Genomic DNA, 27,924 nt, shown 5'->3' with positions numbered 1-27,924 from the left:
AAGGCCGGTCTCAACCAGGGGGGAGACCTATTATGTCCACCAAGACTGGACATGATTCCCTGAGACTCTGGTTGCCATCAAACGTTGGATCAAAAGGCATGGTATGAATCAACTTCGATCCCATAAACAGTGGGGCTTTTGCAAACAAGTCAGCTACCATATGTCCTTTCATAAATAACACATCGAAAAACCCTTTTCCTAGGTAATACACCTGAGATACTGCTTTGTCATGAAAGACTTCCTCTTGAAGCCATCTCCCCAACTCCGCTTTGCTAGGTGCTTCCCATAACATAATAAGATTGCGCTGCTCATGGAGAACAAACCAATTTGTCTTTTGACCAGTTCAAGTGAGACACTAATGCATACCTTATTCCCACGCAGGTTTGCTACGAGTTCAATCGGTTAAAAATCCAATCGTACTGCCGCTTCCTTGTAACACCTTCTTCTCCATTGTCTTCCCTTTCTCTCTTCATCTCTTCTTCTGAATCCCATTCTCCTCATCCCCCTTCTCCAGCCTCCTCCGGATGATCCCAGTTGCCCACCACCGTGACACTACATGCATGCGCGGGGCATGCTCGCGTGATGCGACCGTAGTACTCTTGCATGCACTGCCATGTGAACGAGTAAACGTTGCCACCTACCTTGTTAACTTTCGTTTCTCCTTCTCTAGCTCAAACACTCAAGTTTATTATCTTCTCTTACAAGTGTACTATAGTTTCATGAGTGGTAGGCTAATGATTGTACATTACACTATAATCTTTGAGGAATATAAGTATGTATACTCTAATCTTTTAAAAGTTTGGAGAATTAGAAATTACTACACAAAAGACCCCTACTATATATATTTTGTAAATATAATTTAGTAGCATGAATTAGTCTCCATTAAAATTGCGAAGGTCATAAAAAGATAAGGTTATCATTACAAAACTTTTAAAACTTAAGGCCACTTTTGGTGGACGAGAGAGACAACGTAATAAAAGATCCCTTTTGGACATCGTAATAAAAGCAAGGGACCGGTTCTTAGCAACCATTCGTTTGAAGATAGCGTCGGGCGGGGTGGTGCTGCAGCTGCTGCTCCTGTCGCGTCTCCCATACACATTCGCTCACACAGAAGTGTACCAGAGGTGAGGTTCGGATATGGCTTATTTTACAAAATCCATGAAGCTTCTTCTATGTATCCTGTGTAACCACCTGCATTTTGTACTCTCATAAGAGTGTGACAAGTTTTGAAGTCATGTTTGGCTTGCATGCATGGTGACTCTTTGGTCATAACCACTGGCCTGCCTGCCTGCCTGTAGCTTAATCATCTGATCCCTCTATCTATAGGTAACCACGACGAAACGTATAGCTATCATGGTCATAGCCAAAGGTTGTTCCTGTGTGTGTCCATATACTTTGTCATGTAATTTCAATACCATTCTGTACATTGCACCAAAGTAAAATTGCTTTATTAATCAGCTGTTCAAAATTGGCTTGCACTGATCTAGTCTGGAAAACTCAATTTAATGTGTACCATTTGGAACTCACAGCAATGCACATCAATGAAGTTGGCACTGCCTCAAACTCGCTATTGCAGCTTATGGTGTGCAAAAGGAGCATTTTTTTTCCCATGAGTAGTTCCTTCTGTAGTATCAGCTTGAGTGCCCACCCACAGGGAGCTCGGTCTCCCGCCCAAAGGCGGTAGTTCCTTCTGTAGTATCAACTTGAGTGCCCATCCGAAGGCAGCTCGATCTCATGCCTGAAGGCAGTACAATTATGGCCGCAAATGGCCCAGATGCTGCCGGGGAGTTTTGCAGAAATTTGAATTTGGGATCCCCCTTTCCTGGTCACCAACCCACATCGCTAGGCTACACACACATTGGTGGAATGACTTTATTTGAAGAAGGTCTTATTAAATGCTTTGACTTTCAACAAGTTGCATGCATTATTTTATTACAGATGCACATAGATGTTTGCGGTTTAGGGGCATGAACACACACTCTAGGACCCTCTTCCTCATTTGGCATCATCTCATAACATTCATTGTTGCTGAGTCTTGAAACCATGAATCATGGAGGGAAATTTGTGTTTGGTAGGTCCATATCTTATCTTGAGAACTTGAATGGACCCTAGAAGGTTTAAGTACCAAGTGCCATTGCTTTGACAGTGGCAACTTGTTCTACTTACTTTTGAGAGGACTGTTGTGATGCTGTGAAAAAGAGCACTGTCATTTTGGTGTTTATTGGGGTTCAGTAAAAGCTTTTCGCATGGTTGAGTTAACTTGGCCGTGCAAGTTGCACAAGAAATAAATGCGTGTAAGAGTTTTCCATTCCCACTAAGCAGAGCGTGTGTCACGCTGATGCAATTGGCCAAGTTTTAGAGGGATAATCCAACGGTGCCAGTTTTTGGACAGTTGGGAAATGCATGACCAAGTTGCAATTGATATGTTCATGGCCCAGTTAACTTGGGTGTGGGAAAATGCTATGACAAGTCCCAATGGATAGAATGCTGACTTTTTGTGGTATCTGCAAGTCCTTACAGAAGGGGCAAAGCTGTTATCATTGTGGGAGAGGTTGGGGATACTTACCAGGGCTGGCCATGTCACTCTACATTTTCTCCTGTGCTCACATTTGCTAGCAACTCTGATTGAGGAGTTTGTTAGCATTAGGTCCTGCATGGAAGTTGCTGTTTGCCTCAGCCACATTGAAAGAAGGAAGAAATGGGGCACTCTGTTGGACTGATAAAGATAGCTAATTACCCTTTACATGTGTTGAGGAGTAAAGAGTGGAGACCACATGGATTTTTATCCTAGAAAGAAGCCTATATGTGTAGCATAGAGGCTTTCAAGAAGCTTTAATTCAATAGGGTCATAGCTTTTTTACATAATGGACAAATTGCAAAGAGGTGGCCTCTGAGAAGTAGTGGTGCGCCAAGTATCCTTTAAAGCCGGTCTTGGCACTATCAATGAGGTTAGGATGAAAGTACACAACCGACTGATAGCCTTGGTAAGAACCTTGTAAGTAGTCCCTAGAAGGGTAATGAGCCAGCAATAATAGATCCCTTTCTTCCCCTTTCTTTGAAAAGAGACATATTAGCCACTGCACTCTCTTGCATCAATCTTGTGTGCTACATTGCCTGTGTTTAAAACAATGGATTATGGATTTGTGTGGCCAAGTAGAAGATCATGGATGGCCTCAAGCAAGTTCATCTTCATCTGCTCTTGAGGCCTTTGTATGCCAGCTGTGATCTAGGGTGGCAGACCTCTTTGGATCCCTAAAGAGCGTTCTCTCGATGGATGTCTCCTGGAGGAAGGTGCCAATGTGACTCGACGTCTTGACTATGGCTATGTTGCTCCTCACTTTTGAAGAAAAAGCCTTGGTCCATGTAGCCTCTTCTCCTGTGACTGGACTGCATGCTTGTCGTTATTTATGTTCATGAGATGACGGCCATGGGTTATCTAGCTGGAGGATGATAGTATGGTGACTGAGATGGTGCTATCAAGATAGAGGTGCTGTTTCTTTTATGCAGGCCAACAAGATAAAAGGCTGGGGATCACAAGTAAAATATTGTGGACAGATGTCCCAGAATTGCTATTTTTTTGGGATGTCTTTTTTGAATGAGTGGAATGTCCAACTCCTTACCTTAGCGAGGCCCGTCGTGGTTGTACTTAGCCCTTTGTGGCTGTTTTTTCTTTAACTAATTGAAGGATCTTTTTCCTTGCAAAAAAAAGCTCCATCTTGTGCTACTGGGAAAAAAACTATTAATATTGCTTTATCATAAGTGCCTTCAAATAAGCAAAGTACACGATGATCAAACCAAAATTCTATCCACCTCTTTAAATTTTCCTCCTTGATGCTCTCCTTCCAAGCTTTTCCTTGATTGTCTCCATCAAGGTGTGGATTCATTCCATAAATTACCCAAACAAATAACCTTTGACAAATATTTATAAGAAACTTTAAAAATTTGGCATAACCTTTTGACTACAAATTTTAACACTCCCCCTCAACGAAAAAGTACAGGTGGTCATATGAAAACAAAATACCCTTGGGCTAAGGCCACTAGAGAAATGGTCATGTTGAGCTCACTTGCAGGAATTTTGAGCACATATACCACCACATCCTCAAGACAAGGAAGCCAAGAGAACTCCCCCTTGTTTACCAGTGCCTTGCACATATTCCAATAAGGGGGTTTGTTTGAAACATATGCTTGAAGTTGGGTTTGTCTACGGAAGTATCTCCTTCTTGAACAAAGTTTACTTCATTTGATTGTTGCTAGTCAAAGGTCTTTTTCTAACTTCCTTTTTCTAGAAGCCCCTTTTCTAACAATGCAAAAAGCTTGTGGTTGATGTTGAAAAGATTGGTAAATATAAATTGTTTTACTAACAAGTTTAGAGGTTGATCTTATGTCATCATTGAAGTGGGTTGAGATTACATTTTCGAGGTTAAATTTCATTGGATTCAACATTGGCATAGGTTGATATATGCTCTTCCACCTTTTGTGGGTCTTTCGTGATATATTTTTGTGGCATAGGCTCCTCATATTTCACAAGAAACTCTTGGGAAGTGTTATGTGAATATGTCTAATGCAGAGGTAGATTTAGCTTAAAAGATACATGATGGTTTTGGCAAGTCAAGTTTAACAAGTACTAGTCTTAAAATGAGAGCTCTTTTTAAATCACCTCCAAGTGACTGGGTACCTAAAGTTGGTTTTCTTGTTTTTCAAATGCATTAGAGAACCCATATGTTGAAAATGTTTAATAAATCTCCTAGAATAAGAATGTAATCCGAAAAAGCTTCTACTTCATGCATTGTCTAAAGCATGGCGAGTCTACTATAGGCTTTGTTTGACCCCGTTCATATACCCTTTTTGGAAGCAGTGTGCCTTAAATGAATAGATCGATGTTAGGATACCTTTTAACTCAATGGTAAACTCTTGGCGAGGCCCTTTCGTTCTGAATTTACCAAAATGTCATCAAAGAAAGTTCTTGTATAACCGTAAAAAACCCAATACATCACATGGGTCATTAACAAGTCATCAACTGTGTCATGGTTTCCTTGTATTGACTTGGAACTTTCCCTACATGGTGGCCTATCTAGAGGTGAATTCTCTGGCACATTGTCAATGTGAAGATCGCCAGGTCTCTTTGGTGGTGATTCCCCTCCAATTGATGCATCTTCCATCCATGATGGGCAGCCAAAAAAAAACACATTTGATAGTGGACAGCCGTGAAGTTGCAGGCCAGAAGAAAGGTCTGATCCGTGGCTATGGCACAACGAAGGGACATAAATTTATTGTCCTTTTCGACATTTGAAGCTCTGAATATGCCATCTCTCCATAGTTGGCTGCTAAGATGGGTTTTACCTTAGTATCGCACCATCTAGTTCCGGATGGTTACATATCAGTCACAAAGCTTAGCAGTTTGAGTTCCATGTTCAGAAGGCCATATTTCAGTGAGACTGCATTGTTTCACTACTTTTCTGGCACATCAAGTGGTTCTGGGAGTTCGCGCTCATTCGTGATTGGTGGCACGACACCTTCACTATTGTTGACGGTCTTCGTGAGCTTAGAAGGCCACATTTTAGCGAGACTTCAATGTTTCACTACTTTTGGGGTGTGAAATGAGTTTCTCCATTCTTGATTGGCGGTAGGACACCTTCACTATTGTTGATGGTCTTCCATAGCTTGTCATGATTATGATCACAATAGGAGGAAGACTCTTTTTGGCGTGATTGAGTCTACCTAGGGAGAATTTTAATTCTTCTAGAGCAAGTTAATTAACATGGAAGGATGTTGACTCTTCACAAACAAGTCGATTAACTTGGAAGAATGATGATTCTTTTATTGGTAAGTTAACTAATGCCAAGAACTCTAATGTGTCTGGTCTAGTGACACACATGTAAAGGTTTTTGGGACCTTAGAGCATTGAGCAGCTAGTGATTGCTAAGAGGCACATGAGGTTTAGCATTGCATGCTTAATCAACTATGCAATTTTGTAGTGCTAGGGTTTCAAGAATCTCTTTTGGGTTGTCTTTGGTGTGACTCATGGTGTTGCATTGTAATTTCCCGACCTAGAGAATGTGATTTCAACACTACGTGCTTCAACAGGGATCTGAATTGGTAAGCCAACATCTTTTTTGAGTCGTCATTGGTGTGACTCATGGTTTGCATTCTAGTTTCCTCACCCAAAGTATCTAATTTTGACACTACATCAATAGGGAATTGGATTTGCAAGCCATAAAGGGATTCTGATGTTCCAGACATATTTGGAATAAGTCCATGGAATTTGAGTGTCATAGCAGAGATCCACTCAGTCATGGTAGTTAGTTCCATAAGCTAGCCATGGTAAGGACGAGGGAACTCATGTGGATGCTATCGTGTTTGATTAAAATTCGGGGTCAAGCTTGCCCGACTGTTGATTATTTCCTACTTGGATTCATGAGGACATGAATCTAATTAAAGGGGGAGATAATGTTAGATCCTTAATTGGGACGAGTGTTAACCTAGGGTTAGGATAACCCATGGTTAAAGGGATGGGCTAACCCAAATCAACTAGGCTGAGGGTTAGTGTTAGAAAAAGCTAACCCTAGATTAGGGTAGGAACTACCCATGGGTGGGCAGCTAGGGCTAGCAAGGATAAGGTCTGGATGGCCTAGGGTCAAGTAACAGCAAGCCAAGAGCTAATTACAAGCTAAATGCCTTATTATGGGCTAGTTATTTGACACTATGCCTCGTGATAGACTTATGTAGAGATTGCAGACACTTGGGGTACCATCAGAGATGATATGGGGGATTATTGCTTTGTATGAGAGAGTTGTGGGTCGTGTGCGATGCCCGAGTGGATTATTAGAGGAGCTTGCTAGCACTATTGGTGTTAAGCAAGGATGTCCATTATCTCCCACCCTGTTTGGATTATAAATTGATGATCTTGCAGATTTTGTGGACAGAGGGGGGGGGGCAGTGGATCATCTTTGGCAGATCTATATGTAGCTTTGATGCTTTACGCAGATGATGTTAGTACTTGTCTCGGATACACAGGAGGGGTTACAGGGGCACATGGGTGCCTTGGGAGAGTTTTGTAATCAGAGGGGCCTGATGGTCAATCTTGGTAAAACCAAGGTTATGATTTTCAATACCACAAAGCAGGGGCGAGAGACCACCCATATCATAAACCAGGACAGGCGTGTGGATGTAGTGACTTCATATGTATATTTGGGTGTCACCTTTACTAGCCTGGTGGGGAGGTTCTTCATGAGATAGGCAGTTCAGGACTGGGTAGCGAGAGGGTATGCAGCTTTAGCTTTACTTGAGAGGCAATGTCACTAGGCGCATTTACAGGAACCCCGTACAAAGGGATGCCTTTTTGATACCATGGTCACACCAGCCTCGATGTATGCATCCCCCATCTAGGCTCCAAGACTATCAGCGAGCGGGTGGCGAGGTTTAGAGTGCCCACAGATACTTATGTTCTCACGGATGATTCATAGTAAAACCTCGACGCCACATGAGATAGTTTTGGCGGAGTTTGCGTCTTTGCCCATGCTAGTGGAGGCACTCTTTCAAACAGTGACATTTATTCAGCGGTTAGGCACATGCCCCCATATAGATTACTAAGATAGGCCCTACAATCATCAAAGCGAGTAGCAGCATCATGGCGACAGTCATGGTATGTAGAGGTTTTACAGTGGTTTTCACTACATGGGATGAGTATGGACAGGCTCCCTCCATTTCAGTATGATGAGGACCATCCGACCACGCGTCTCTCCCGTGTGGAGAGGAACCGATTGATACGTCAGGATTTGATACAGCTATACACACGTCATACATGGATTTATCCTCCACAGCCTCTTCCTGTGAAGAGGCAGCACTACCACGATCATTTATTACAGCTCACAGAGGATGGGTTTGTGCAGAGACCGGGCTACATGGATGTATATATGTCTCATGCCATGCGCACTACTATTGGGCAGCTTCGGATATCTTCACACTCTCTAGAGATAGAGGCAGGGAGAGCTACAGGAGCCCTGAGGGAGACACGTATTTGCATATTGTGCCACATAGAGGTGGAGACAGAGGAGCATGATGTTTGCCATTGCCCAGTATACTATGAGATTCGGGGGAGATACCACTGTCTCTTCAAGGAGGGAATTGGTCCACTCAGCAGAGTTATGCAGTTTCATGATCAGAGATGCTTGGGGGGAATTTTGATGGAGTTACGACGTTATAGAGAGCGGCTATTATAGCAGCTCCCATAGCAGAGGGATACTACACTCAGGCACGGATCACTACCTTCTTCCAGCCACTCAATGGTGGGACATCCTCCATAGCTCCTTCGGTCCAAACCCAGTCACTCGAAGGCGCACTATATCTACATCTACCACCAGAGGAGTGACATCAGCTTGAGTGAGAGAGCTACGATTCAGGAGATGCCCCCGCCCACTTGACCCTCGCCCCCCAAGGTCTCCACTAGACACAGATTGATGAGATCTTGAGGAGACATAGCAGAGAGGACAGACCCCAGATTGATCTAGCACAGATTGGGAGATATCTTGCCCCTAACCCGATGTATAACATCCTACACCCAATCATTGGCACCGGTTGGAGCTAGATGCTTTATTGGATGTATTTACCCCCCCTCCCTCCTACCCATCCCATAGTAGTTAACCAGAGCCCTATATGAGATTTATCTCCACATTATAGAGTACGTTGTTCTTTTTTTTCTTTTGTATCCATTTGATGTCCATTGAGACATGATGATGATGTACACAGGTTTTGTCTCATAGGCCATTTTTTGGCCTTTAGAAGACGTTAATAAAATCTTTCTTTCTTTCTTTCTTTCTTTCTTTCTAAGTGAACATAGGGATCAATTATTGGAGTGGAGGAATCTAGGAGCTAATAATAGTGAGGGTTGATCTATATAAGTGAACGAAGGGATCAATTATTGGAGTGGAGGAATCAAGAAGAGGGATCCTTAGCGTGGAGACATCTGCCAGGAGTGTGGAGCACCAAGGCCTAGAGTAGCTCAGTTGATAATGTGGGTTTGTGGTATGGGGCTCAAGTTCATGCTATTAGGTGTGAGGCTGACTTGAGTGCAATCGAAACCTCGGGCTTTTGGCTGTTTTCAGGAGGGAACCTATGGCTGGGAGGTTAGTCGCTAGCCACAATCTATCGCGATCATCGTCGCTGGTATTGAAGTAGATTATGTGCACTAAAGGAGGGTTTCCACTTATGCGGTCTTAATAACCTGCACAATCTGCCCACTTGATGTCCAACCTGGCCTGCAGCCCAAAACACACGTGACTTTGTGTCCATTGCTGCCCTGAACTTGGATATTCAGCCTTGCACATGTTGTAATAGTTCTAGACATGACTTTGATTGTGTCCGGCGCCCGGCTCCTTTCTTTAGAAGCTGCCTGGACCTTTGTACAAAGAATAATTAAGGTGGGTTATAAGTGTGTGTAGCACAATGCACTGACTTGACACCTCCTATGACCTAGGCCTAATGGCAACTGGTGACTGGTCCCTAGACTAGGGCGCACAACATGGTGGCTGCTCTTCCAAAAGGTAACTTGGTGGTGTACATTGTATGAGTATGTCCACCTGACACCCTAGTAATGTGGGTGCACATGACAGACCGTGGCATTTAGCTTGATTTTTGGATTGTTTGAAAATATCTTTAAGTTATGCTTATCTTGGATTGTTTTTACCATACTAGCTTTTGTCGTGTTAGTTTTGATTTTTATTTGATTGGGAGTGTAGGGATTAATGTATCGACTGTAGATGACTTTTGAATATGGAGCATAACATCCACACTGTAATCAAAAAACCGTGGCAACATGTGTGTTTATTGTGGGGCAAATGAAGCAAAGACAGTTTTGGAGAAGACTTTCAGCTAGGAGCAAGTAGTAAATCACTAAGGGTCAGTCAAGATCATAGTTGCATTCCATACTCATATGATCCATTCCGTTATATTACTGTTTTTTACATTCTGTACCTATGTGGATACAGCGGCCAGCGACATGTCACTTGAAAAAAGATCATGTTTTATGCATGCCTTTTCTCCCAATTCTCCACCTTTCAATTCTCCCAACTTTTTTTCCTCAGACTAATTTTCCAATTTTATGTTTTGTACTTCTTTAAATAGACAAAAAGTGAAGGTAGTACTTATCATGTTGGGTACTTTGTGTACTCTTTCGTACCGAACGCACAATACCTAAAGTATGCAACCACCTTGTTCAAGAGACTCGCAACCTGGCATATGTAGTGTCCCACAAGTAACCGACTGGTTAGAGCCTCATGGCATTCAGTGGAAGTAGAGGCATCTATAGAATATATTTTGGAATGATTGGCATTTTGTCCAGAATTTCAAATGCATACTATCCATTAGCTGATGGCATGCCCTTTTCTTTGCGTCTAACCAGCCATTGGCTTTTCGGGGGTTGACTTTTGAGCTAGCAGCTATGAAAAATGATTGGAGATTCTGTGGTTGTAAAGATGGCTTTATAGAAACATGTCATATGATCTGAAGTTACATTGGAGCTTCTTCAGAGAGTTGGGCTTTCTAGATCGCCGTCATTTGTATTATTTCACACCTTATCCAATTTTTCTAAAAATTAAAGGTACAGGTGTCATGGGCTCTCTGACACGAGTAGTCTGGTAATCTCCTATACATGATGGTGGTTGCAGCAGTTACCTTATCTCCTCAACTATGAACGTTCATTCAGTTGTACCATCATCGTTGGATGTTCCGATTAGAAGTTCAGTGGTCTCTACTTCTCTCAAGACTGATTTCAATGGGCTGCACAATATCAACATGCATCGCACATGCCAGCAATCATCAGACCTATTTTGGGTGAGTAGAAGTTTATTATAGTTTGGTTTTCAAGAGATGTAATGCTTTCTTTGGTTTTCTAGTTGCTGTTTCATGTTGATGGTTCCTGACATTGGATGATACATCTCATATGTTAATCTTTGCAATTAAGCTGTCATGGAAGTGGTAAATAAATTTTGTATATCACGTGTGCTGTGTTCAGAATGGCAAATAATAATGATTTTCCTTGGCTTGTTTGTGGATCTTTTTTTTGGGTGATGAAAATGCGTGTTGACTTCCAATGAGCTTTTGTATCATTGCAGGCCCGACGTATAAATTCTAAAGTTCACAAAAAAGCTGGTGTAAGATGCTCTTTGACTGCATCAACCTCTGTGAAGAAAACAGAGAGCAAAAAGATATTGATGATGGGAGGGACTCGCTTTATTGGTGTGTACTTGTCTCGTCTGCTTATTGCAGATGGTCATGAGGTGAGCTTTCCTTAGTGTTTGAATAATATTCAAGCATTCAAAGCACTGTTCTGTCCGAATGCCATATATTTCTTGAACTATGATCTTATTTGTTTCTAAGAATGCGTACTTTCACCTTGGTTAGGTCACTCTCTTTACCAGAGGGAAATCTCCGATCACACAACAGCTGGCAGAAGAGTCAGATAATGACTACAAACAGTTCTCCTCCAAAGTAAGGGCTAAATGTAACGTAACCAGGTGTATGTGAGAATTACTTTGGGCTAAATGTAACGTAACCAGGTGTATGTGAGAATTACTTTGGACTATACCTTTAACAATCTACGCGGAGAACATCCAAGATGCTTGTCTTGTTTGCATTGGAAAAACTAGCGGGTTACTTGTCTTTGTTATAATAAGAACTAAGGGGCTGTCGGACCAGTGTCGGTTCACATTGTTAAGCGACAACCCACTAGTTTGCATTGAAAACTAGCGGGTTACTTGTCTTTGTTATAATAAGAACTAGTGGGCTGTCGGTTCACATTGTGAACCGTGAAACAGAAGTGGGTGGATACACCTCCAGCAGCATGGCAGATGGTTTTTCCCAGCACCACATCAGGTTTTAAAATGATATGGTCTGCAGCTTTGCACAACCTTGGCTCTTATAACAGCTGTCTGGGAGGCGCTTGTGTCATGTGCATGCTAGGGGCAGGCAGATTGGCGAGCTAGAGTATGATATGTTGCAGGCGGACATGTGCTTTTTGGTCCGCTATTGATAGCGTGTGCTTTTTGGGCGGCTATTGATAGCGTGTGCTTTTTGGGCGTTCCTTCCCTATTTATTGGGGGGAGGGGTACCAGTTGGGCACACACCGACGGATGGAGCACAGTAGTGCAAAGCGCGTGGAGCAGGAGCACCATCACGCAAGAGGCCGACATCCTTGGGGGACAACCCCAGGTGGTAGAGGTCACCGGACGAGGATGATGGCATGTCAAATCCCGAGATCTCTTCGTGAGGGAAATCTGCAAAACAGCCATGAAAAGCAAGACAAAGCAACGAACCCTAACCCTAGAAGGCAAAGCGGAAGAAACATATCTGGGTGCAGGCATACTCGCCACCCAACCATGACAGCCGTGGGCAAGCCCACAAGACTTGGCTGTCCCCACCGACCCACGAGCTAGAGCGTCATGCTCTCGTGAGTGCCATGCCATCATCCTTGTCCGGTGACCTCTACCACCTGGGGTTGTCCCCCAAGGACGTCGTGTCTGTGCACGCTAAGTGCAGGCAGATTGGCGAGCTAGAGTATGATATGTTGTGGGCGGACATGTGCTTTTTGGTCCGCTATTGATAGCGTGTGCTTTTTGGGCATTCCTTCCCTATTTATTGGGGGGAGGGGTACCAGTTGGGCACACACCGATGGATGGAGCACAGTAGTGCAAAACGCGTGGAGCAGGAGCACCATCGCGCGAGAGCTCGACGTCCTTGGGGGACAACCTTAGGTGGTAGAGGTCACCGGACGAGGATGATGGCATGGCACTCACGAGAGCATGACGCTCTAGCTCGTGGCTCGGTGGGGACAGCCAAGTCTTGTGGGCTTGCCCATGGCTGTCATGGTTGGGTGGCGAGTATGCCTGCACCCAGATATGTTTCTTCCGCTTTGCCTTCTAGGGTTAGGGTTCGACGCGTTGCTTTGTCTTGCTTTTCATGGCTGTTTTGCAGATTTCCCTCACGGAGAGATCTCGGGATTTGACAGCTTGTGCAAGGCTGAAGGGCACACTCTTGTGGATTGGCAGGCTTTGAGGCTGGGGCTGTGTGTTGCAAGAGCAAGAAAAGGGACCTTCATTGTTTTTTTAATATTATTAGCTTGGGTCGTGTTTTGTTTAAGGTCTACACTTTTCTGTGATTGGAATATGGATATGTAGCCTCTTGAAGCTGATATGATTTGTGAAAAATATGCTGGCTGATTACTATGCGTGCTATACAGGTTAAACACATGCAAGGAGATCGTCAAGACTTTGAAAAGCTGAAGAGCAAGCTTGCAGGGGCTGGTTTTGATGTTGTATATGACATTAATGGTAGGCATCTGTCAGACTCAAAAGTTTCTTTTGCTTTTGAAATAGAAAAAACTCCCAGATGAAAATTATTATTTTCTAGTGTCTCCCAGTATATGTATATATCTTTTTTGACATGATTGCATGGGCTCATGTACAGCCACAGGAGAACTGTCAATTGTGTCTCAAGTCTGGAGAACTTTCTCCTGTCCTTGTATTAAGTACTTAATACTGTGGGAACATAGCCAAACAAGGAATGAGTCACAATGCAGCCAAACACATCTGTGAAGGTGGATAGGAGGGCACACACTTCTCAAAATGTTTGTCTTTTTGTATGCCACAGTCTACTCTCCAAACAGAATCATGTAGTCCTCCCCTATGAGTGTCTGTTTAAATGATTTAGTCTCGATGCAATCATCCAGACTTTCCTCGTGTCTTTTGAAAAATAAATTTGGTCATTTTTTGGGAGGACTGCTTGCTCACCAAAGAGGTCTTTCCATGTTCATTTATCCCCTAGATCTTGTTACTATCAGTGATTGCAAACTTTACGTGCACAAAGCATTCCAAAATTTAGGCTGTTCTATAAACGTGTCTGGTCATTAATTTAGGCTGTTCTATAAACGTGTCTGGTCATTAATTTGGGGCCACCACTGTCTTGGTGCCTGCAAGTTCTTATCCAGCCTAGACAAAAAAGGCAAAATTCTCTTATAACTTATGTGCTTACTTCAAACTACTCTCTACAGTTGGTGGGCGTCCAGAGAGGCACTGGAGGTATCCCCCTTTTGAGGATTTGTAGCAAAATTGGAGTTAAGTGATATGGCTGTTAGAGTCGTGGTTCTTATATGAGGATTGTAAGCTGGAACATATAAGGATTAGGTGGTAATCCCATTGGCACCAAGGAGTTCCAAGCATCCTTTTTTGTTGGTGGACAGAATCAGGTTCTTATGCTCTAGGAGCATAAGTTCAATGACAAGATCGTAGCTCTTGGGTTGGTTGAGGAGTGATCCTATCTATTGCATGTTTGATTCAGTCTGGCCCACAACTTCTTTTTCAGGGCAGGGGAGGAGGTCCTGTTATGCTTGTCCGTAGGGGCATAGCTCAGAGATGTTTGCTTCAGGATATCCCCCAGTTACACTACACCACTTTCCCTGAGTATTGACACCACCTGGGAGATTATTGTCAGTATCACGACATGGCATATATCGAAGACCAGATGCTTAAAGGCTTCTTCCCCTCCATTCCTTCAGGGCTTTTATGGCAGCATAGTGCCCCCAATTGGTTGAGAGCTCCCAATCTTTTGTTGGTTTGAGATCTCCCATTGTATGATTTTATTTTACTTAGAAGTCTCTTTTCTGGAAAAAAAGAAAGAAAGCAAAATGTTTCTCTGGACTTAGTTATGAGTGTGGAGCTATTGATAGTAGAAACGTTCACATTTTAGTCTGAGCAGGTTTCTTAAATTTCTCAATCTCTATGCCCTGAAGGGAAGGAAGATCTGAAAAAGGAGGTGCTTCTGTTGTGATGCTTGGATGGTGAAAGGTGTTTTTTTTCCCAAGAAAAGATCCATCTATAAGCAGAGAATAGAACGCCTGCTCTCGAGCAGAGGACGACCCTTGACGTAGGTGACCTGTACAAAAGTAGGCGAAGGAGGGAGGTTCCCTTCATGGCTGGCTGTTTTTGGAGGCAGGCTACGTAGAGAGGGGGGGGTGCGGCGGTTGTGGCACAGTGGGGGCCCATAGTGTCAAGTGACACCACCGTCCCCTTGGGTGAGGGGCTCCAAGTGCAAAAGAAGGACGCCAAGTGCTGCCGCATGGTCTCCGTTGGTGGGGTGGTTTCGCCCTCAATGTTCTCATTGCACTGTGCCTGCCAGATATGCCAGGCTGCAATGCTGCTGGTAGGCTTCCATTCTTGGAGGGAGGCTACGACGAGCGGGGGTGGGCATACGGGGGAGGGCATGTAGTGTCAAGTGACACCACCGTCTCCTTGGGTGAGGAGCTCCAAGTGCAAAAGGAATGAGATCTGTCTAGATAAAGTGGATGTTCTCTGTTGGTGGGGTAGTTTCTCCGCTAATGTCCTCATTGCGTCATGCCTGCCAGATATGCCAGGCTGCGATGCTGCTGATAGCCTTCCACCATTGGTCATTGTGGATCTTGGGGGGGTCTAGGGTGTCAGCAAGTCGACCAACAGCCTTAGCATCTATATAAGCATAAAATCATCATTTGAAGAAGTAGAAGCTAGAAGAAAGTATGCAGAAGGCCAGAGGTCCCCCTTCGGGGTAGACCAACAGCCTTTGAAGATGTACAATCATTCAGTCACCTTTTTGTACCATATAATAAAAGAAAACCCTGACACCAACTCTCTCTTCCTCTCTTTCCTCTGTCTTAATCATGTTTAATCAGCATCATGTTCTTAATTAGGCTTAGGGCTATGGATCAGTAAAGCAAGGCTTTCGCGCATGCAACAAGAACCGTGTAGTAAGTTCTTTATTGCCTTTCTAAGGCATTGGAGGGCGAACTAGAGTAGCAATGTTACTCCGAGTTGGATTTATCCGGCCTTCATTCTCGCCCTTTGTTGTACCTATTTTATTTGTGCAAAAGAAAGACAAGTCCCCACGATTATGCGTGGATTATAGGGCACTCAATAAGCTCACAGTTAAAAACCGGTTCCCAATGCTTAGGATTGAGCATATTTTTAAGCGATTGAATGGTGCTAAGTTCTTATCAAAGGTAGATCTCAAAAGTGGCTATCATCTGGTTCGGATCTTTACGATTGACATTCCAAAAACATGTAGGACTGAATGCGGCCACTACAAGTTTGTGGTGATGTCATCCGGACTCACCAATGCACATATGTCATTTAACAAGATGATGTCTAGGGTTTTTGTGGAGCTCATAGAAAAGTGTCTTCATCTTTTTAGATGAACACTCATCTTTTCTGCCATTGCAGAGCTGCATGAGCAGGATGTTGAAAAGGACTTGCAACTATTGCGAGACAATGAGCTCTATATCAATGCAAAAAAGAACGAATTTGGAGTAGTGGAAATCCACTATCTGGGATATGTCATTAGTGCAAACATGATTAGCCTTGAGCCTGAAAAGGTAAGGGCAATTCTCAAATGGGACGTTCCCAAGAATGCTCTGGAGATCCGCTCTTTTGTAGATTTGTGTCAAGCATATAGTTCCCACATGGACTAATTTTCAGACCTTGCAGCACCTTACAGACTTTGTCAAGGCGCGGTAGAAAGTGTCCGGTATGGGTAAAGCACTCGAGGCATTCCATTCAATGAAGAAAGTTACCTCCAAGTCTCTGGTTCTCAAGTTGGCTTCATGGGATGATCCTTTGAGGTAATTAATGCTGCCAACAATATAGCCATAGGACCTGTCCTCTAGCAAGAGGGGTGCCTAGTGGCTTATTATTGCCGGAAATTGAATGAGCAAAGAAGAACATAATTATTGAGTATATGAAAAAAAGTTATGGGGAATGATGACAGCTCTTAAGCATTGGAAACCTTTCCCTTTTGGGAGGGAATTCACAGTTAAGACAGATCATGAGCTACTTAAATGGTTGCAAACCATGCCTAGTGTCCAATGGAGAGATAGACAAGCCAGGTGGAGTCAAATTTTCTAGCAGCTTGGAGGTATGATTGAATACATCCCTAGAAAGAATAACCTCATTGGCGATGTGCTAAGCTGCAAAGGTAGACTCTCTATACCATCCAAGATGGCCGGTTGTTTTACAAGAACCGGCTATGCATACTAAGGAAAAAATGACAGGAACTTCTTCACGATGCCCATGACTCTTTTGTTGGAGATCACCATGGTATCAACACTACATTGGAGAAGTTAGAGTGTTCATTTTATTGACCAAAAATGAGAAGAGATGTCTATCAACATGGTGTCTATCAACATGTCCAATCATGTCAGATTTGCATAAAAGGTTAAGGTTCCTCATACAAAGTAGACATGATTGCAGCTTGCTACAGCCTTTGCCAGTTCTAGAAGGACTTTTTTAGGCTACCAGCATGGACTTTGTAGGACCCCTTCCAACAACATTTGGATCCAAGAACACACAATGCATGACAATTGTTCAGTAAGTTTTGCATGCTTATTTTGTGCAAGCAAACGGCCACATTAGAAGATATCGCTCGCTTGTTTCTTTGCCTTTGGTACCCCATATGTGGTTTGCCAAGGACAATTACATTTGACAAGGATCCAAAGTTTATTTCACATTTATGGAGAGCATTATTCAATAACTTTGGGACCAAGTTACACTTGTCCAACACATTTCATCCACAAACAAATTGCCAAACAAAAATATATAATCAACTGGCATTTGATGTTCTCAAGTCATATTGCCATGATCAACAGTCGAAGTGGGAGCATTGTCTTCCTTTGGTACAAGCAAAATCCTAAAGGATAAACTCACTCAACCAGTATTGGTTAGATTTCTCATGAGGTAGCTTTTGGCCGCTATTTCTCGTCACTTCTTACGAGGATGGTGTCACCTTCCTTGGAGGCGAACAAGACCCCATAAACTTTTTTAGAAATCATTAAGTTAGTAAAGTTGTGCTCGGCCAAAGCTCAGGGAGCATACACTAGGCAAGCCAACAAGTCTAGAAGAGATGTCAGTTACAAAGAAGGGGATTGGGTGTATCTCCGGATCATCAAGCAGAGATTGAAGCAAGTGGACAAGCATTGTTCCAAGCTCTCGTTTCAAAGCTTTATTCCCGATTGGAGGTAGGACACTTCCTACATTTAGGCCCAACGAGCCATAAGAAAAGGAGCAGAGTGTGTGTTGATTTATGTCCGCTCTTAGTCTAATGAGCACCTGCATTGGAGCAAAGGATGGCTAGTCTCGTGTCTCAATACAATGACATTATGTTGCGAGACGACCTCCCACCCAATCTCCCACACCGAGTAGACATGAGGACCATCACATAGAGTTCGTTCTTGGTTCAGAGCCTCCCAACAATTTCTTCTAATGCCTTTCTAAGGCATTGGAGGGCGAGTTGGAGCAGCAATTATTCCAGCTACTCTGGGTTGGGATGTATCCGGCCTTCCTTCCCATTCGCCGCTCCCATCCTATTTGTCCAAAAGAAGAATAAGACCACACGCTTATGTGTGGGTTACAAGGCACTAAACGAGCTAACAGTTAAGGATAGATTCTTCATGCCCAGCTTAGAGTACATCCTAGAGCGACTCAATGGTTCTAAATTTTTCTCTGAGATAGATCTTAAGAGTGGCTACCATCAGGTTTGAATCTTTGAGGCTAACATTCCAAAAACCGCCATTAGGACCGAGCGAGGCCGCTTTGTGGTGATACCTTTTGGACTCACCAATGCACCATTGACGTACTACAAGATGATGTCTCGGGTTTTGAGGATCCCATTGGCAAATATGTCTTCATCTTTTTAGATGATATCCTTATCTTCTCAGGGATTGTAGAGCAGCATGAGCGAGTTGTGACAAAAGTTTTACAACTCTTGCAAGTCAATGAGTTGTTTTATGAACCCAGGGGACTGGTCGGCTGCTTGAGCATGTTGTCGGCTTGCTGAGCCCAAAGTTGGTGTGCTGAATACTCTTGAAAAGACTGAGCTTCTTTTGCCTTGGGCTGAAAGCACAATAGTGGCTGTAAGTATGCAAAGGCTGGAGCCTATGCACAAATGCTTGACTAAATTTGCTTGATATCTCTGATTTTATATGATCATTTTTGAAATTGACAGTGGCTTACCTTTTTCTATGAACCCAGGGGAGTGGTCGGCTCCTTGAGCATGTTGTCGGCCTGCTGAGCCCAAATTACCCATTGAAGCCCCCTCCCCCTTCTTCCCCTCTGCAAAGCAGGAATATTTGCTTTATTTCTTCTTTTGGAGAACTGAATACAAGCTGAATTGTGTCCAAAAGACTGAGCGGACGAACTGATTGATTAACACTGCCAAATGCAAGGATGAAGCGACCAAACGCTGGGATGAACTGTGCATAAGCTGTAGGTGACTGTGAAGCTATCTTCGAAGAGGGTCCTGAGGGTTGGTGTGCTGAATACTCTTGAAAAGATTGAGCTTCTTTTGCCTTGGCTGAAAGCACAAGAGTGGCTGTGTTTGGAATATTGTACGGTCCGGTACGGTACCGTACGTACTCGTACGGATTTGTAGGGATATTTTTCATATAAAAAAATTGATTTTTTTTTTCAGAAATTTTTTTCCCCGAAAAAACATAATTTTTTTGGTAGGTAATGGTCTTTCTTTTGCTTATCTATGGTTGTTTGAGCTTCCTTTGTACTATGTGCTTTCCTCCTTTCTAAAATACTCCATATCTGGACTTGGAAATACCTAGTCGTATGTCGTCCTGATTTTTGTGAAGCAAGAATCCCAACTTCAAGTGTCACAAAGTGCGTAACTGGTGTAACTCTTTGAGAAAGAGTTGTCGAAACAATTTCCCACTCATCAAGCTGGGCCATAGCAAAGTTGACACCACGGGGTGTGGGCTCCAAGGTGGTGAGGCGGGTGAGGGCTTTCTAAACTAGGTACTGTTGGAGCTGCTCCTCCTCAACAGTAGGGGATGGACTAGAAGAGGGCCAACCGAAGGGCTGCCCAAGCATGGAAGAGGCTGGTGACACGTTTATCCTCGAATGAGGTGCCAAACTTGCTGTGTGGAACCTCAGAGAAGATGAAGTGGTTAGGGGGGGACCAGGTACCATTGTAAATAGTTGTGAGCTGCAAGAGCAAAAAATCCTATCATAGATCCCCTGGATCATGAACAGTGAGTTTTGCCCAAGACGGCTCTACTCTCGAGTACTGGATCAATGATACCCAACCCCCTTTATGGGGGGGCTGAATGATGATGCTTTAAACCACCTTGGCCCGGGCTTCTCGGCTGTATCCCACCCACAAGTAGCTGCAAAGGAGCAGCAGGACGTGGTTAATGCATGATCTATAGAAGGCACAGCAGGAGGTAATATATCACATGGTGTTCAGAAGCACCTGGTTGGCCACCACTACTCACCGTGCAAGGGAATTGTTCGGTGTTCTATTATAACAACTTCCTCTAGATGCTCAAGAGGAGGGGGGTGATTTACTGCTTTGGAGAGAAGTTGATGAAAGGTGACCTTAAAGCAGCAACAAGGTCTTGATATGCCTTGGGTTTCTAGTATAACCAAAGAAAGCCAAACACAGTTTTTGATAAGAAGCCTTGCATGACAAGCTTGTCAATTGGACATGTAAATTTCTTCTGAAGTCTTTGTCCAAGTTGTGGCCAGCTAGTTTATATTAATTCTTTGTCTCTTGCCCAACCAGCTACCATGTGTGTGTGTGTGTGATGTGCGCCTGCGTGTTCTCTTCATGCTAGATCATCATGGCTGAGTCTGCCCTTCATCTCTGGAAGTGATAGGAACTCAGTTCAATGGTTTATCTATGCAGAAGATGATGTATCTTTATGCATGAAGCTGCACCTATTCTTGGGTGCTGGTAACGTGAGTGGCTCATAGCACCTAGTCTATGCTGCATGGTGGAGTTGATGATTTGAAGCTTTGGGAGTAGACTCATGATCACACTTTGTTTTTTGTTAAGTGTGGGAAATAACCTGAACTTTCCATTGGTGTATATAAGCTTGTCGGTTAGATTTTTATGTATATATTCCCAATAATGTCTTGTACGATGATCAGTTCTTTGAACATGCTTAAATTAGTCAGAACACCTATGCCAAGACATTGTGGATCATAAATGAAGCTGAATCCCTTCAAAGTTGATGAGGCAAGATTGGTCGTGATTGACATGAAGGTCTCTTCACTAGGCTTGTGACAGACGCTTTGTGCCTCACCAACATATTGGTGTGAATTTCGTTTTAATGAGGAGTACACACAGCAAAATTTTACTCCATCAAGCAGGCTTGGTGGATTTGTTTGGACATATCATGCTGCTACATTATACCTGAAGGTGTTCCATCTTTGTCCCCAGTGTAAGGCATACAATAGTGTTTTGGCCATTCTGAATCCTGTATGACCGCGGCATCAATTTATGTGGGATTGTCATTGCTGAGTTAGAAAAGGAGCACCTCTCTTTGGCTTAACAGATTCACGCTTGTGGTTAAAAAGGTTCTTTTTCTCCTAAATAACATGTGATTTGTAAATTTTTTCGTCATCTGTGTCAGTGGCAATCCTTACATTAGGTTTTGAGTGGTAAGTGTTCATATTGGAGTGCATATTTTTTGAAAAAGACTGGTTATAGTTTGTTGGAGATTTTGAGGACTCAACACATTCGTGTTTTAAATTTGGACTTTACTGGAAATCTCTGTATATGTTATTATTTGGGCTTTTTTCACGTTCCTTACTGGAACTTTCAGGAAGAGAAGGATCTGAAGTTGAACCCATTTTGGAAGCTTTGCCCGACCTTCAGCAGTAAGTTTCCTTAAAGCCAACAAAAGTTTGATACATGAGCGCCTACCCCTCGCTGTTCTTCCCTGCCTTTCTTGACATGGTGGGGAGATAAGAAATTTCTTAGCCCTTGCGTGGCAAAGCTTCTTCTTGGCTAGTGGTTTGATATATGGATTTTCCCGTACCAATTACTTTATGCTACTCTTTCATGAGATGTCTTGGATGATACTAAACTTGATTTGCTGTCATGCCACCACATTCGTGAACGTTCCCAAAATACAACACTCTGCGTGTTCCGTATTTGAGATTGTCACTGCAAGTAAGGCCAAAATAACTGCATTATCAATGAGATATGCTATTTATGGTTCTACTTTGTTTTTACAGATACATCTTTTGTTCATCTGCTGGAGTTTACCTGAAGTCTGACCTGCTTCCCCACTTTGAGGTTGTGAAGGCATGTCTTGAGTAAGTTTATCCTAGGTGCCAGCTGATGTCTTATCGACATGCTCTCATTTTTGTAGGTAGATGCTGTTGATCCAAAAAGTAGGCACAAAGGAAAGCTTGATACGGAGTCCTTGCTTGAGAAGAAGGGTGTGAACTGGACATCCATCAGACCTGTTTACATCTACGGGCCACTTAATTACAACCCAGTTGAGGAGTGGTTCTTCCATAGGCTGAAAGCTGGGCGGCCTATTCCGGTGCCAGGTTCAGGACTTCAAATTACTCAACTGGGTCATGTAAAGGTTGTGCTAAGTTCTAAACCCTCTGACTGTGAACAAGACAAGAAAGCTTATATTTTTGTTCTCTTCAATCAAATTTTTTAACAGGAATCATTCTTTCAATTCTCATGTTTGTATGGCTAGTTCTTCTGATGTGGCCTGTTTTTTGATCAAACTTTTGATGCCAACATGTATGCAGGACCTTGCAAAAGCATTTCTGCAAGTGCTGGGAAATGACAAAGCGAGTAGGCAGGTCTATAACATATCTGGGGAGAAATATGTCACATTTGATGGCATTGCCAAGGCATGTGCTAAGGTATGAAGTTGCTAATCTAGCCCCATCCTCTAAAGGAGAACTTCTGGGGGTACTGGGTAGCTTTTTAGGAGAGAACCTTGATATTCTGCTTTGTTGTAGGCGGGTGGCTTTCCTGCTCCGGACTTAGTTCACTTTAATGCAAAGGAATTTGATTTTGGAAAGAGTAAAGCCTTTCCTTTACGGGACCAGGTGATCATTTCTTTACATTTATACAACTCCAACTTTTTAGGATGATTTATCAATCTTAAGAATTTAGCATATCAAAAGATGGTGTGGATGTATTTTGCAGCATTTCTTTACATCTATTGAAAAGGCACAGGAAGATTTGGGATGGAAACCTGAGTTTGGACTTGTGGAGGGATTGACAGACTCGTACAATCTGGACTTTGGCCGAGGAACCTTTAGAAAAGCCCCTGATTTTAAAGCTGATGACATGATACTGGAGAAGGTTGGCAAGGTGACTGTAGCATTATAAGTGGGACAGCTTGAAAACAAGGATGTCCTCTGGGTATAAACAGGCTAATCAAGATAAAGTTTCCTTCAGGTGGGAGTTCTGTATGTTCTTATTGCAGGGCTATTTGAGTTGCAAGAAGTGCCGAAAGAACCGTATGTATTTCAGAGTAGTTTTCATGGAAGCATTAGATGAATGTTTACTGTGACACAAGTAGCAAGCCTAGAGGTTCTAATATTGTAAAAGTTTTTCGAGGGGATCAAGAAAGAACACAGACAATGTAAAACACATCTGGGTTTTTCTCGGTAAACAGATTCGGCTTTTATCCTTTCCAGGGACCTGCCCAATGCATGGGACATGTATGTAGGGAAGCTCACGTATCTCTATGATGCACATATCTGTATGGCGTATATATATGTCCCAATGCATGGGACATGCATGTAGGGAAGCTCACATATCTGTATGATGCACATACCTGTATGATGGGAATGAAAGTGTGGATGATAGGGATCCATAGTGTTTCACATTTGTACTGTTTCTGATTAAATGACCAAAAAAAAACTGAGAAGGAGCTTTTGTATTCAAAAAAGGGATGGGCCTCAGCCATCCTCTTTGACTGTAATGCACCTGACTGAGTGTCAGGCATGAAGCACCTTAGTAATGAGGCTGCCCTTGCCAAACCAAAGTGCTGCAATAACAAACATTTAACAGTTCCTCGTAATAAACCATAAAGAACATGAGTGGAATAACGAATCTATAATTAAGATTATTAAGTTATTGAATCTATAATTTTGTCTGTAATCCCAGTTGTTTGCTAACTCTAGAGAATCTTTTTTCTTCAACCTTACTATTCTGTTATTCAGAGATTAAGTAAGAGGAATATTATTAATAATACAAAAAGTAGATTATTAAGGCTATTAAAAAGTACAGAAATTGCAACAAATCAAGAGCTACATAGTTTTAAAAAAGAAAACAAACTGATAGTATCTAGTTCATACTATGCATGATGGAGTTGATGGTTTATTGTCTCGTCATAAGGTTTTAAATTACACTTTTTTATAAGGTATATTTGGGCATGTTACCGAGACACACACATGGATATATATATATATATATATATATATATATATATATATATATATATATATATATGCGTGTATGTATATAGATGTGGCTATTTATATTTTAGGATATAAAAATATATACATTTTTAGGCAATATATGAATGTGTGTGTGTGTGTGTGTGTGTGTGTGTGTGTGTGTGTGTGTGTGTTATCCTTTCCTCGGGCCACTGCCACATATGCATTGGGAATGCATCATAGGCCAATATGGAAGAAAATTGCTGAAATATTGCTTCCTTTTTTACCTATTCCAACTATGGCTGACACAGACAGGCTCATGGATTGGCAATTGTGCTCATCTACTGCAAGCACTCATCCTGTTCCCCTTCCAGCCTTGACCTCCATCAAAGCTTACAGGATTCTTCAGCCTCCCTCATGGATTCAGCAACATGCCAATTCTTTGTGGCATATGAGAAAGCCTCTCTCTTGGTGGCGGAAGAATCTCCGCATGTTATGGAAGTGTAAAATGCCACTGAAGCAAAGACTCTTTCTTTGGAGATGTTTGACAGGCACATTACCAGTTGGGGTCACACTTGCCAAACGTCACATTGCACCATCCACATGTCTAAGATGTTCAGCTCCCTCAGAAACCTTTCTTCATCTGCTGTGGCAATGTCCTTGTTCCAGGACCCTCCTCACCAGAATTTCAGGCTATCTTCGGCTCCGATTCCCGAGTCACAGATTTGGGAAACATTTTTGGCTCTTTGGCAGATTATTGCAGTCTTTGTCCCAATACTCACTATTTCTTTTCTGGGTGAGATATTGGGCTCTTTGGACAATTTGGAGTGAGCACAACATGGCATACTTGGGTAGGCTGAATCAACAGTCATATGAATTCTTCAGAGCCTCATTGCGGCAATCCTTATATGATGCCTGCCATGAGGGTGATATGGATGCTTCTTGCATAGAGCTCTTCTGTTTATGTTTCTGACATTTGGGTTCCTCTCCTTTATGGAGATCTCCCATCTTTGTAAATTTGTGAACATATAAATATACTGCACTAGACATTACCAAAAAAAAAAAAAGTGTGTGTGTGTGTGTGTGTGTAGAGGCTATATATCTATTAAGCTAGATGTATTTTAGTGTGTGTATATATATATCTTTAAGCTATATATTTTAGGTTACACACATATACACATATACATATATATGGCTAAAAACCTATCATGATATTTTAGTATATGTGTGTGTGTATAGATAGATATAACACACACATATACACACATACTAAAATACCATGATAGGTTTTTAGTCATATATACACTAAAAGACTCTGAAAACACAAGTGTGCAAGTGCTAAGCATGTAGCTTATGTGTTTTCAATAATAATAATACTAAAGTTTTTTACCTTAAAAAATAATACAGATCCCTTTCGATGGAGAGCTCTTGTCCCTACTCACTTGTTGATTGACCTCCTCGAGAGATGGAAACTTTTTGTGGATATAAGTTGTAATCTTTTGTTACTAATTATTCTTTAAGAAGAAGAGGGTGTTGTTTGGTTCATGCATAAGTAGTATAAGGGATGTTCTTTCTATAACAGGTTCATTTATGATGTGGCTATATTTATATTGAAACTCTGTGTATGTGATTGGTTCTTTGATGAAGATTGCATGTCGCTTAGATATTATAGGGTAGATCTTCATAGGGTTGCATGGTCTTGCAGTCCAAACTACATCACTATGTCTTACTTAGGCTATCGAGAGCTTGTTGAGTGGCAAGCTATTGGGCATGGTCGTAATGATGACTACATTATAGCTTTTTGAGGCCTACTTGTATACTTGTTCATGAAAGTATGTCGTCTATTGATTGAAATTGTATAGCTCTTTTATGTCAAAAATCCAACGTTCTTAATGGGTTTTTATGTATTACCTAGGTACATGTCTATTTGAGTAGAGCTGGCACTTTTGAGTATAGGCGTCATCGTCATAGCACATGCACAGGATAACACATAGATGACATCACCTTTTTGACAAGGGAAGCTACATCTATAGCACACCAAGATTCTCTGGTGCCATCTGATTCTACTTAGATGTATTATATCTTTTTGTATATTCTAATTTATGGTTGTTATATATGAGGTTTTTTGGTGGCTCGTTACATAAGTTATGATGACCTTCCTATGTGAAACATTTTGGTTACCACATTTCAATATATTCTATTATATATGAGACTTTTTTGTGATCACTATATAACTTATGGGGAGGAATTTTGTATTGTAAAGCATTTAGTGTATCGTATTTTTGTGTAGTTTTCAAATGTATTGTTTTTGTGTATAATGTTCATTTAGGTTTCTAATTATCCCTTTGGTCATTTGTAAAATTTTAAGTTGAGAGAGAGAGAGAGAGAGAGAGAGAGAGAGAGAGAGAGAGAGAGAGAGATGATGATGAAATTTTACGAGAGGGAATGGATTACGTATTGAGTTGGGGTGGATTTGTACTTATGTCCAACTCATTGTCTTGGGATGAACCCAACAAGTTAGTAGTTTCGCTATATAGTGATGTTGCATAGTTGAGACTTGGTGTTGTAAGTCAAGTTACAACCATTGATAAAATTTTACGGGAGAGACTAGATTACCTATTGAGTTGGAGTGGATTTGTGCCAATGTCCAACCCATCATCTTGGGATGAACCCAACAAGTTAGTAGCTTTGCTACACTAGAGTGAACACGTTGCATAATTGAGACAGTGTTGTAAGTCAAGTTGTAACCATTGATGTTCTGATACCCATCATTTATATCCCAAAGCGTAATATTTGACAGGGCATTTGGCATTGGATGGTAAGGCTATCCACATTCCACTTCGCAGAGCCGTGTTTGAGTAGAATTGTGTCCAGTCTCTACTTGTTGTGCAAAGACGGGTGATGCTACTTGTCTTCTTAAACATATGCTACATTCATGCGTGACTTGAAAAAAATTCTCTATTTTGTGTTTAATGTTGAATTTATCTTTTTAAAATAAAAAATAAAATGTGGATTTTTCTAGAAAAATAAAGGTTGTTTTGATAGCCCTATAATACTATTAAAGGCAAGAAGTAAAAGACAAAATATGTGCTCAATACTAAAAATTGTGATTGTTTGGGTACAAAACAACAAGTAAAAGACAAAAGTATGTGCCCAATACAAAACATTGTGGTTGTTTGGGTATAAAACAACAAGTAAAAGACAATGTATGTATACAATGATAAACATTCTGGTTGTTTGGATACAACTCATCTTTAAAACAAGAGGCCAAGTGTTCAAGTCTTTTTGTAAAAAGGGAAGCTTTTGACTAAGGTATATCTTTATAAATTAGTTGTCTTGTCGACTAATAAATTTATAGAATAAGAAGAAACAAAAATTAATTAAGTTTCAAGAGTTGTTCATGCTATGAAATTTAGATCAGATAAAATTTGGTGTTTATTATGATCAAGGTGGAGTCTGGGATGGAGTAGGTAAAGTCATCGATTGCATCACAAAATATAGCTAACAACGAGCTATTAGGATCTAAGGTGGAGATGGTAGCCTTGAGGTCTACAATCTTGCAAAACCTGGGGTAGAGCTAGTCCCCAAGGTGAGCATAGTGAGTGCTACTGATCCACATGGTGAAATAAGGGGAGAAGGTCATGATGGGTATAGTGGAGAGCTAACACACTAATGTAGAGCTAGAGAATAGATAGTACGA

The 27,924-nt window shown here is 42.0% G+C and overlaps 1 protein-coding gene across 2 annotated transcripts; it reads left to right on the top strand.

Moving 5' to 3' along the window:
* The first annotated feature begins 990 nt into the window (after window positions 1-990).
* On the top strand, window positions 991-23,473 carry CRB (chloroplast RNA binding protein). 2 transcript variants are annotated; one of them, XM_086776686.1, is made up of 11 exons: window positions 991-1,124; window positions 10,662-10,827; window positions 11,109-11,273; window positions 11,398-11,484; window positions 13,232-13,322; window positions 21,629-21,683; window positions 22,044-22,104; window positions 22,181-22,402; window positions 22,578-22,694; window positions 22,794-22,883; window positions 22,984-23,473. In XM_086776686.1, exons 2-11 carry the CDS (start codon window positions 10,684-10,686, stop codon window positions 23,167-23,169), a joined length of 1,218 nt encoding a protein of 405 aa, XP_086632812.1. In that variant the 5' UTR covers window positions 991-1,124; window positions 10,662-10,683; the 3' UTR covers window positions 23,170-23,473. The 2 variants fall into 2 exon arrangements, with proteins under 2 accessions (XP_086632812.1, XP_086632804.1); XM_086776678.1 differs by having other exon boundaries at window positions 992-1,124; window positions 10,665-10,827.
* The last annotated feature ends 4,451 nt before the right edge of the window (window positions 23,474-27,924 follow it).

This window comes from Cibotium barometz, chromosome 3 (assembly GCF_041138505.1).
Source record: "Cibotium barometz isolate CiBa-2024 chromosome 3, ASM4113850v1, whole genome shotgun sequence".
Taxonomy (NCBI): Eukaryota; Viridiplantae; Streptophyta; class Polypodiopsida; order Cyatheales; family Cibotiaceae; genus Cibotium; species Cibotium barometz.
The sequence above is the reverse complement of the archived record's forward strand: the minus strand, read 5'-3'. Positions and strand labels throughout refer to the sequence as shown.

Excerpts from the sequence above, each read along its gene's own strand:
- CRB (XM_086776686.1), top strand. The coding sequence starts at position 10,684 with ATGAACGTTCATTCAGTTGTACCATCATCGTTGGATGTTCCGATTAGA. Across the intron at positions 13,323-21,628 it reads TGTTGTATATGACATTAATG|GAAGAGAAGGATCTGAAGTT; the intron begins GTAGGCATCTGT and ends TGGAACTTTCAG. Across the intron at positions 22,884-22,983 it reads CCTTTCCTTTACGGGACCAG|CATTTCTTTACATCTATTGA; the intron begins GTGATCATTTCT and ends TGTATTTTGCAG.